This window comes from Lissotriton vulgaris, chromosome 7 (genome assembly GCF_964263255.1).
Source record: "Lissotriton vulgaris chromosome 7, aLisVul1.2, whole genome shotgun sequence".
In the NCBI taxonomy this organism is placed as follows: Eukaryota; Metazoa; Chordata; class Amphibia; order Caudata; family Salamandridae; genus Lissotriton; species Lissotriton vulgaris.
The window spans coordinates 43400454-43412727 of NC_141695.1; the positions used below are offsets into that span (position 1 = coordinate 43400454).

The 12274-nt window shown below is 45.8% G+C and overlaps 1 protein-coding gene across 1 annotated transcript in view; it reads left to right on the plus strand.

The window, feature by feature from the left end:
* Nucleotides 1-12274, plus strand: part of LOC147700664 (uncharacterized) — a 90137-nt gene that overhangs the window by 56151 nt on the left and 21712 nt on the right. The window contains exons 2-3 of the mRNA XM_086929727.1: nt 2729-2821; nt 5068-5240. Of these exons, the coding sequence (XP_086785853.1) occupies nt 2729-2821; nt 5068-5240 (266 nt within the window). The remainder of the gene's footprint in view (nt 1-2728; nt 2822-5067; nt 5241-12274) is intronic.

A 12274-nucleotide genomic window follows, 5' to 3' on the forward strand; every position in this document is an offset into this window, starting at 1 on the left:
TTCCGTATCATAAGGCAAACTTGATGTAATAGTTCCCTGATGTGTGCTGGTGGTGGGCCGGAAGGTGGAGTGGGCGGAGGAAGTTTGATGAACCCAACGGTCCGAGGTGATGGAGGACCATTGAGAACAGAACAGGGAGATTCGACCTCCAACTTTTTTGGGTAAAGGCAAGTCATTGTCGCTTGGGAGCAGATCCTCTGTAAGAAGATCTTCCTCTATACGTTTTAGAAGACTGCTGTCGGGAAGACTGCTGCTGGGTGTTAGAATAGCGTTGGTTGCCTTGGTTGTAGGAGCGGTATTGATTGTTTCCTCCTCGAAAAGTAGACGAGGTGCCGCGTCCACGTGCACCCCGAAAGGGCTGTTTCCGAAACTGCAAAGTTCCTAGAGAACGAGCAGTGTCAGAGTCTTTTTTGATGGACTGTACCGCTTCATCAACATGAACCCCAAACAAAGATTCGCCGTCATACGGCATATCCAGGATCTTCGCTTGCACCTCTTGTCGGAAAGATGTAGAACATAGCCAACCCTGCCTACGTAGGACAGCCGCTCCAGCGAGCTGCCGGAAACCTGTACAGGCGATGTCAACCGCACAATCAATTATCTCCTCCGATGTTCTCTCTCCTTCTTGGAGATGTTGCAAAGCCTCCGCCTTTGAAGCATCCGGAATCAAAGCCACATAAGCTGTCATGTCCGCCCACATCTGGCAGTCATAATGCCCCAAAATGGCCAAAGCATTGGCCGCTCTCACTGTGGTGGAAGCCGTAGGTGCTTGACCCGGCGTAGTTTCCTGCTGGAAATATTGGTCCTCATCATCGTTACTATAATCTTGGCACTTGATGACCAAATCAGATGGACTACGTGCTGCTCTAAAAGACTCGTGTACATCTTCTTCCGAGTCCTGCTTCAAGTCTGTGGCAAATAAGGGCGAGGGAGGTTGTGGATCACTAGTGATGGAAATCTGGTCCACAGGCACCTTGCGGCGTTGGTGAAGAGAATCAACCTCGGCAGATCCAGTGGATGCCAATGGCAACATAGGCAGAGAGGCAAACGTAGAAGAAGTCGTCGATGGAGCCACACTGGCAGAATCCGGTATGGTCGACGGTACCGCCGTCGGCGGTAATGGCGTCGACGTTGCCTTCGTCGACGGAGACGACGAAGATTACTTCTTTTTCGTCGGTGGAGCAGTCGTCAACGGGGTCGTCGGCGAGGAGGTCGTCGACGGTGCGGTCATCGACGGTGCGGTCGTCGACGGGGCCGTCGACGAGGCTGTTGACGATTGTGATTTCTTCACACCCTTCGTCGGCGATGACTTGGTCGTCGATGGGGAAGGCTTCTTCGTCGACGACGATGCTATCGAATGACAGACGGTACAGTCTTGAAACTAAGTGTTACCTTCGTCGACGACTATGACGTCGACAAGACAGTCGTCGACGATCCAGAAGCAAACGTCGTCGTCGTCGATGATCCGGAGACGGCAGATTTCGTCGATGCAGAAGCATGTTTTTTCACAAAAACATGAGCAGAAGATGCAGTAGTTGCCTGAGAACCAGGTCTCGTGGGCATGGACGTAGTAGGTAGTGGTGAAGACACCGCAGGGGTAAAAGAGAGGGATATCTTCTTCCTCTTGATGAAAGGTGAGGGCAACTCCTGCACACTGCCACGTTTTGATATTGCTTGGGAACGACCAGAAGTGAAACTTTCAGTATCAGAAAGCACACCATCCTTGTATTTGAGTCTCTGAAGCCATAACAGAAGATGGCCTTCCCTGTCCTTTAGAGTTTTAGTGGAGAAAGTTCTACAGAACTTACACTTTCCCACATCATGATCGGGGTAAAGACAGTAAATACACTTACTGTGTGGATCTTCTGAATAAAGACGCAGCTTTCCACGAGAAGAGCAAGGTCTGAAGAGAGATTTCTAGATTTCTTACTTGTAGACATTCTGAAAAGCACAGGAAAACCTGAAGAAACTGAGAAAACTGAGAAGAGCTCAGGGAGACCCCTTACACACGACATGCGGTAGAAAATCTGAGGTGCTGAGCTCTGAGGAGAAGGTTCTGGAGGGCTGCTGGCGCCTGATTGGCTACAGTTTGGACCAACATAATGACAGGAATAGGCTACAAGTGTTTTTTCTCTATTCATTTATTCCTGTAGGGAATTATGTCTAGGCATTTACTGCCTGTATTCTAATGTATATTTCATCTGTTATGTTTTACATGAACATATTATTAGTATGTTATTGCTATTTTATTTACCGTGGGAATCCCACTCCGACGACGGTCAATATTCAAGCATGTGAATCTATGAAAGACACCCTAATACTGGAGAATTTTGATTTCTTGACAAACATAAAAAATATAATGTCAAAAATGTCTAATCAAGTTACAGTGCATGCTTGGATCTGCTTCTGGGTTCTATGTAAATGCCTCAACCTTGTGATATTAATGCTGAAAACTGTCTCTAACCTGGTGGTTACAGAGTTGAACCCCAATGTGGGTGGCTCAGCCTTTCGTCTTTTATATTTGATATATTGAATAAAATAAGATCCAGGTATGGCTATTGGATTAGTAAACTGAGGAGTATGGCTACATTATCTACAGTGTTTCATTTTGAGATTGTAACCCCATAAAAAACTACAAATAGCAGCCTTGACAAATGTCTGGAGACCTTTCTTGCAACTGGTTACCGACCAAACATGCCTGACTGTATGTCTCTTCTCCTTTTTTCAGCTTTCTGGAACACAGCCTTCTCCTGGAGAATGACAACATTTCTTTTCTTTGGACTTTCTGTCACCGGATTTACTCTCCTGTTCGTTTGTCTGTGTAAGTGTCAGAGAAGATCCCCCACCTGCTTAGGCAGGTTCATAAATTTGTCATGGAGGGGTCTTAAGTTGTCCATAAACGGGCATTTTCCTCAAAACCTCCAAAGTTTATATTTTATTTTCTTCTGATACACTTTTAACACTTTCATATTTTTTATGTATCACTGTAGTTTATACATCTACATTCTAACTATGGTGATGGGAGGAATGAGTCCCTCTCGTGTGGTAGACACTATTCTATTTTTCTTCATCTCTTGTGTTATAACTTTTATACTTTCACCTTCGTACTAACTCTATTATTGAGTGTAGGTGATCTGAAAATGAAGAAACCGCTCACTGATTATTGTGTATTTTTTCGGTGCTCACAAATTTATATTTCAATTTGAATAGTTTGGAAGAATTATCTAATGCGTTGTTTTACCATTCACAATTTGTAGGAAAAATTGACTTTTCTGGTGGTGTTTTTACACTTCCACTTTAGCCATAATCCAGACTCCAAGTAGGTCAATAAAGTCAAATTGTATGGTAATTAGTTTTTACCCTCCCTTTATTCTGTGCCACCCTAATTAATGTATCAACAAACAATGTGATAGAGAGAAGAGTGTTAGTGGTTTGTGTTTTGTAACCAATATCTTTACTTTTTATCTACTTGTATCTTCATGCACCTATGTCTTACTAATCAAGGCAGCTTCTATACCTTGCTTCCTTCTCAGACAATTTGGTGCTTATTTCAATTGCCTAGCAAGTCTTGTCTGCCAGCTACCTTCTGTAGTTTCCTGAATTTCATTGCACCAGTTATTTGCTGGATGAAATGTCAGATTATCTAATGTTTTGTACCCAACCTGCATTCGTATTGCTGAGAATGACTTATCCCTAACTTTTCTCGGCTGATAGCTCTCAAGATTTATTAAAATTCTCTTTTAGTACCAGCTTTGACCTTCCTTCAGTGTGTGGTCCCCTTTCTTGTTAAATGCATGAATAACTTCACATGAGGAAGTATTCTCAGGTGAGGTTTTGGAAATCTCATTTCTTCCCCAGTTCCCCAGAGGTGAGACTTGTTCTGGCTCATAACCAGTGACCAGTCGATGGTGGGGGTCCCATCGCCCACATTACAGGGACTTATGAAAAGGATCCCAACCAACCTAAGAGGGCCAAAAATACAGATGTGAGCTCTGAGTTGCCTCATACGATCAAAGATACTGGAGCTTGTATGACCGATGCAAGGGCGGACAGTGAAATGGCCCAAATGGTGTCCCTTTTATACATCACTGGAGTTTTTCCAGAGGTGGTCAGTAAGCCTCATACTACACTCTTGCCTAGTAGGAATCATTAGAAAATCCTCTTGTGTACTCTTCCAGTGATGCTCACTTAGGGGTAGGTCAATAAAGGGTGGAAGAAAGAGAAAGTCAGGCCCCACTTGTCTTGTGTGGGGTCCTATGTAAAAGCTGTCCTTCCTGCATTTAGTGGTGAAGTGAGTGGTAGTCTGAGCATGAGTAGCTAAGGCACCCATGGAGGAAGAACCCTACAATCAGAAGAAGAAGAAGAGAACATGTAGTTATTGCAAAAAGGTTTCCCTTGCCATGTCTGAATTGTCATAAAGTTGCCACCTGGGTGTCTGACAAGTTTCATTTCATCGTGCCATGATCTGTCAACTGCTGATGGTTTAGGGACTGGCCCCAACACAGTATTCCACTTCCCTGCCTTTCGTTAACTTGCATGAGAGTGATATATGTGCAGATTTGAGCCCAGACACCAGTTGTAGCTGTTTCTAGGTTTCAGATTTGATGCTGTTGACTTTCTTCCCAAACAGTGTGTCCACACTTTGCCAGAGGATAGCTTGATTCTCACCAAGCACCCTCAAAAAGTTTATTCTTCCTGGAGATTCAAACATCTAGTCACATGAAGTGCCTCACACATGTGCTGATGCAATTGCATGACATAAGGACCATCTTACTTGCCTCAGTAGGGGAGGGGATGAGGGCGTCACTAAGCCGGAAGCTCTGCTGCAAAATCCCTGAAATTCAGATTGATGATTGTAGAATACACAAACCTTCTGGCCCAATTAGAACCGCCATTTGCAGCCTCTCAGCTTATATGGAGTACCATCTCAGAATGTTGAATTGTTTTCGTAACTTAATGTTTTATCAATCTAAAATAGATTTTTTAGCCGCTTTCTGAAAATGAATTTTTTGTACTTCAATGTCATTTTACTATTAACAAATATTAGAACTATCTCTGTATTTGTAGTTTGCCACACTCCACCTTCAAGTCCGATCCAAATCCCAAAATGCTGTGATGACTGGATGCCTTCTATGAACAAATACTTTTGGAACCAGGTGGAAACGTCTTGGGACATATCTTCACGGTTGTGTTTGGAGAATGGCGGTCGCCTTGCAGTGCTCCATGATGAGTTGAAAATGGTGAGCCGGAACAGCGCAGTCACACTGTGTGCATTAACTTAAAGTGGATGTCACACTTACTTTGAAGTGCGGCTGGTCTCTGCATTGAGTGTTGTGCTATAAATCCCATTAATTTGTTGTGTTTCTTTTCTCTTATCGTCCGCGATCCAGCATATTATAAAATTCCATGATCAAGTAGATGTTGGATCCTCTAGGATGGAATAATCGGCCACAAGTACATTTTGCCAGTTGTCTCTTTTGATGCTTTCCTGTGACTCGAGGTCGAATCAGCCAGGAAGGGTCCCTCGCATGTCATCCTGCAAACTCGCTCATGTTCTTTTACTTTAAAGCAGTTTATCCCAGGCCCCTCACAACTTAGATAGTGTTTTCTAAGAGAAGTCACCTAAACCCTCCTAAAGGTGAGGTGAATAAACATATATCTGTAGGTCTTCAAAACTTGGTGTGTTCATGTTTGTTCTCCAAACCTGACATTCAGAACTATCTCTAACCTGGTGACCAATACAGACTAGAATCGGCTCTGGGTGACATTCAGCCACTCTTGGCCAAGAAACTATACCTTCAGTTCAGACATGGGGCGCTTCCATTGCGTGCATTTACCAGTAAGTGGGCGGACTCATCTGATCGGGGTTGCCTAGCTTGCAGTAACATAGAAGAGACAGATATTCATGTAATTTTCATCTGCCAAGGATATAAAAAGGCAAGGACCGCTGGCTCCGCCAGATAGGGAGAAATCTGTGATTTAGACATTGCAGAGGCAGACAGGCTATTGAAATATGACACCCACCCACCTATTGTGTTTTCTGTCTCACGCCTTTTATTCTCAATGTGGTGCCTTTGTAGTGCCACCTTAAAGATGACTTCCTAGCTCGGGACAATCCATTTTATTATCTTTTCTACAATGGGCCCTGTCTTTAAATTGTTTGTAATATAGTCGTAGTCACCTTAGAACCGTTTTAAGAAAAGCTTTTTCAACCATAATGCTCAAATAAGTTATTGGTTATTCTCCTTTGTATGGTTGTCTACTGTTGTTAGACGAAGGCCATGGCTACCCCCGCTTACACACAGGCTTTCTAATGAAACCAATTCCCCAGATAATGTAACAATCCCTAAGATTGCCTGTATGATGGACAAGCACTTTATGATTTCCTAGATAGCCTGTATGATGCACAAGCACTTTATGATTGTTTCACTTAAACAATAACTTGGAGCTGTGAAGTGAGCAAAAAGGAGAATTGAGGTTACAATGGATTATGATTGTAAATTATATCTCTATCGTGCCAGTTGGTGTCTCTCCCAGTGCAATGGTTAGGACAATGAACCGAATGCAATGTAGTATTTTTTGTTCTGTTTTTAACTAAAAGCAATGTAGTCTTTTGTTATCTGTGCTCTTACGGCCATCTTTGGCCAAAATAACGTTTTTCTGATGACATTCTTTAAGGTCAACAGTCCTGTGACTGGCCTAACAAGAAATTGGCACCACTGGAGTTTTTCAAACATATGGGTTGAATTTGTGGATGTCAGAGAGTGCTTGAGAGATAGGATGATTTGCACCCACCTGTACTGCAGGTATGAATTAAGAAACACTGGCCCAGATGGACAACGTTACTGCATTACTTTTTTAACGCAGACCTGGCACAACTCATCCGCATACAAGTAGATGAAGGACAGACGGTGGCATTGGTTCTGTAGGATCTCAGCGCTGCATTTGACACCGTCGCCCTTCCAATACTCCTTCAGCGCCTCAAAGAAAGAGGACTGACTAATCTGGCCCTGAAATGGTTAAGATGTTTCCGACAGGTGTCCCATGGGCCGTACTACTTTAAGAAAATCAGGATGGCTCTAGGGGTTCCTCAGGGATCTATACTGAGCCCTACTCTTTTTATTCTTTACATAGCCCCTTTGCCAGACATCATTGTGCATTAGTGTTGTGTCGTACGCGGATGACACGCAACTAGTAGTATCTTTATCCCAATCTCATGAAGAGGCAGCCACCAATTTCTCCACATGCTTGCAAGAGCTGGCAGTCTGGATGTCAAAAAACTGCCTAAAGTTGAACGGTGGTAAGACCGAGGTTGTGATTGTGGGTAAGGCTCCCTCGATATGGTCACCAAAGTGGTGACCGCAGACTCTGGGTACCACTCTCACTCCTAATGATCAGGTAAAGAACCTGGGGATGTGGTTAGACTCTAAGCTCTCTTCTTACCACCACACCAGGACGGTGGCAGGGAAGTGTTTCGGAATAATGAAAGGCCTTCAGAAGACCCTTGATTTGCTCATTGTAGCTGCTAGGAAAATTTTAGTCCACGCACTGGTAACCTCCCGCTTGGACTACGGGAATGCGCTGTACATAGGAGCCAGTAGCAAGAGTGCTCAGAGACTACATTGTATTCAGAGCGCGTCGGCCCGCCTAGTCCTGATGCTCCCTAGAAGAGCCTCTTCCAAGAATGCCCGAGTCACTATACACTGGCTCCCTGTAAAGGAGAGAATTCTCTTTAAGGCTCTATGCATCATTTAACGGATCCTGCTGGGAAAGGGTCCGAATTGCCTACAAAACCTACTGTCCCCCTACACTCCGACCAGGACCTTACGATCCTGGGGGTTGGGACAGGTTCAAATCCCAGTATTGAATGAGAATGGGGAGTCAATCTTTTCGCTACCTAACCGCTAAACAGTGGAACGCTCTTCCCCAGGATCTCCGTTTGGAACAATCTGAAAACCTTTTCCGGAAAAAATTTAAGACATGGCTCTTTCAGATATAGAGCCACAAATTCAGCCTGTTCAATGTTAGCCCTACCTTAAGCGCCTAGGGCAGCAGTGCGGGGACACACTAGCTAGTGTGACCAGGCGCTTTACTAGCTCTTTTATTATTATTTATTATTATTAACGCAGATATCCTTTCACCAAGGCGGTAGGGTACCCGTGTTGGTGCATGTTTGCACAAAGTACGCCAGTGCATGGAGACAAGGGCTGCACCAGCTCTTTGTAGATATGGTGCAGTTCTGCTCTCTCCAGGTAGTGCAATGCAGCACATAAACTTTCCTTGCTGCCTTACATTGGGTGAACTCCTAGTAAATCTGTGCTTCGGTGTATTATTGATTTGGTCTTTAGCGGCCGCTGATGGTCTGAATCAAAGAGACTACATGTGCTTCTGTGAAGAACAGTATTGTTACAGAGTTGCAATATTTGTTTAGGTACGCCCAATAAGCTGTATCCAGAATCTAGGAATGTTCAAACCTGTCGACACCGATGAGAAAATGTAAGTCCTAGATTTATGCAGAAGGCCACCATGACCAAGCACTTCTCAAGGGCTTCTTCACACCCCTGGATGCCGTTTTCTTTGGCAAGCTGGCAAGAGCAACGTCTAGATTTCTTTACATTTAATACATTGGTGTAATAAAAAGGACAACCTTATGTTTCTTGATAAAATTTGCCCAGGGAACATTTGGCACAATGTGTGGATATCTGTTTGCACAACGCTGTGTGCCTTCAACTGTTTAACAAATTGGGGTAGCTTTGGGGCCGTACTTACGGATACTGAGATGTTTCTCCAGATCTTGGGTACATAGATGGAAAAGGCTGCTGTCTTGTTTTCTCTTTCTACTTCTTAGCCTCTAGTCAGATCGTGGTCTGAATGTGGATTTGCCGAGACACCCCAGGGATTCTGAGCTTGTCTGCAAGAAACGGGGGGTGCGGGTCATGATGGCTTTAATAATGATGAAGCTGACTTTGAAATCAATCAATCAATCAATACATTTATAGAGCGCTCTACTCACCCGCGAGGGTCTCAAGGCGCTGAAGGGAAGGGGGCGGGGCACTACTGCTCGAATAGCCAGATCTTGAGGTGTTTCCTGAAGGTGAGATGGTCCTGGGTCAGTCGTAGGTGTGCGGGGAGGGAGTTCTATGTCTTGGCGGCCAGGTAGGAGAACGATCTGCCTCCGGTGGTTGTTTTGCGAATCCGTGGGATGGTGGCGATGGCGAGGCTGGCAGAGCGGAGCTGGCGGGTAGGAGTGTAAAACGAGAGGCGGTTGTTGAGGTATTCGGGGCCCATGTTGTGGAGTGGTTTGTGTGCATGGGTGAGGAGCCTGAACATGATCCTCTTGCTGACGGGGAGCCAGTGTAGGTTTCTCAGGTGGGCAGATATGTGGCTGTGGCGAGGGATGTCGAGGATGAGTCATGCGGAGGTGTTCTGTATGAGCTGGAGTCGTTTCTGAAGTTTGGCTGAGGTTCCTGCGTAAAGGGCGTCCCTGTAGTCCAGTCGACTGGTGACGAGGGCCTTGGTGACCGTCTTTCTGGTTAGATCTTACGGAGCATGCTCAGGGTGTTGAAGCATGAGGATGAGATGGCGTTGAGTTGTTTGGTCATCGTGAGGGAGGAGTCCAGGATGAATCCCAGGTTGCGTGCGTGGTTCCTGGGTGTCGGTGCCGTTCCCAGCACGGTGGGCCACCATGAGTCGTCCCAGGCGGATGGGGATTGTCCGAGGATGAGGACTTCCTTCTTGTCTGAGTTCAGTTTCAGCCGACTGAGCTTCATCCATTCCGCAACGTCTTTCATTCCTTCCTGGAGGTTGGTTTTGGAGGTGGCTGGGTCTCTGGTGAGGGAGAGTATCAGCTGGGTGTTGTCGGCGTAGGAGATGATGTTGAGGTTGTGTTTGCGTTGAATGGCGGCGAGGGGGCTCATGTAGATATTGAAGAGGGGTTGGGCTGAACGAGGAGCCTTGGGTTACGCCGCAGATGATCTTGGTGGCCGCGGAGCGGAACGGCGGGAGGCGGACTCTCTGGGTTCTGTTGGAGAGGAACGAGGTTATCCAGTCCAGGGCTTTTCCTTGGATCCCAGTGTTGTAGAGGCGGGTTATTAGGGTGCGGTGGCAGACGGTATCAAAGGCTGCTGAGAGGTCTAGGAGGATGAGAGCGGTTGTCTCCCCGTTGTCCATCAGCGTCCTGATGTCATCGGTGGCTGCGATGAGGGCGGTCTCGGTGCTGTGGTTAGCTTGAAATCCGGACTGGGATGGGTCGAGCAAGTTGTTTGCTTCGAGGAATGCAGTCAGCTGTTTATTGACGGTCTTCTCGATGACTTTTGCCGGGCAGGGAAGGAGAGAGGTGGGGCGGAAGTTCTTGAGGTCTTTAGGGTCTGCCGTGGGTTTTTTCAGAGGGCGTTGATTTCTGCATGCTTCCAGCTCTCTAGAAAGGTGGCTGATGCGAAGGAGTTGTTTATGATGTTCCGGAGGTGGGGTGCGATGATGGTGTTGGCTTGTTGTAGATGTGATGGGGGAATGGGTCAGAGGGAGAGTCAGAGTGGATGGTGTTCATGACTTGGGTGGTGTCTTCTGTGCTGATGGGGGTTCAGGCGCTGAGGGTGGTGGTGGGGGTCGTTGGTTTGGTGACTGGAGGCGGAGTCTGGGCGTCAAAGAAGAACGTGGCAAGGGAGTTGCAGAGGTCTTGCGACGGTGTGATGTCGGGGTTGGAGAGCTCTTTCACGATGCTGAAGAGTTCCTTGCTGTTGTGGGTGTTGTTGTCCAGCTGCTCTTTGAACAATGTCTTTTTGGTGGTGCGGATCAGCCGGTGGTGTTCGCGAGTGGTGTTCTTGAGGGCTGTTATATTTTCTGTCGTCCGTTCGCGGCGTCATGTTTTTTCGAGAGTGCGGCAGGATTTCTTTGAGTCTTTGAGGGCGTCGGTAAACCATGTGGTTTTCCTGTTGCTGGTCTTGCCTGGGGGGTTCTTCAGTGGAGCAAGGTTGTCGGCGCAGTTGGTGATCCACTGTGCAAGATTGTGGGCTGCGTCGTTGAATTTGAATTGAATTTGAATTTGAATTTTGAATTTGAATTTGAATTTAAAAGTATGTATTGAGCGCTCGTACACCAGGAGGTTTCATGGTGCTGTTGAGGAGAGTGAGTCTAGAGAGGAAGGGTGCAGTTTTAGATTTTATGGGCCTGTGCGAAGAAATTGGTTTTTAGTGTGCTGCGGAACTCCAGGTAGGATGATGTTGATCTCTATTGGAAAGGTAGAGAATTCCAAAATTGTGGAGCAAGGACGGAGAACTTCGTGCCTCCCGTTCTGCTCTTCTTGAACCTGTACACAAGAAGAGGGCAACCCAATAGTCCCCAAGGAACTGGGTAACGTCAGTTAAATAGAAAAATGCACCTTGAGGAATTATTTCATATTCTTCACTTAGTTCATATTATATCTTCTATAAGTACATCAATTGAAAGGGAACATAAGAAACGTGGTATCTCAGTTTAGAAAGCTCTACACTCTTTGGATTTAAAAAGAGTTCTGAAATTTTATCTTGATAAAAACCAAGAGTGTTCGAAAGTCTGATCATTTGTTTGTGAACTACGGCCCTCTGAATACAGGCTTGCCTGCATCTAAGAGGTCATTTCTAGATGGATTGTGTCATGTATTATGTTATCTTATCAGTTGGCATGGAAGCAGCTCCCGGGCAAGCAGAGAGCGCATTCCACTAGAGGAAAAGCTGCTACAATAGCAATGCTTAAAAATGTTCCAATTCATGACATTTGTAAGGCAGCTACGTGGCGTTCGGTTCATACCTTTGCACGCCATTACTGCCTTGATTCTGATACTCAGGCGGATGCTCAGGTTGGTCAAGCATCCCTGAGGAATTTGTTTGGGTAATGTTTATTAGTATACTGTTTAGAGAGACTGGTATTCGTCCGCAGGGTATGGGATGGGCTTGCTATTCTATTCAGTGCTTATGACTATTGATGAGTATCCCCTGGAAGAGAAGGATAAGTTACTTGCCTGTAATCCTAGTTCTCTTCCAGGGGTATACTCATCAAAGTCATAAGCAACCCACCCTCCACCCCGGACGAATACCAGGACTGTCTATTTTACATGTTACCCATGCTATTATCACACTGTTATACGGTGTCCAAAAGAACTGACCTATCTGTCACCTGTGGTGCATGATGGGAGCCTTGAGGCTCATGGAGGTCTTAAAGACACGGCGCCAATTTTTCAGTTGTTACTATGCAGCCTGTCTAGGTTAAATCTGCCTGTATGATCCTGCCTGTTTTTTAC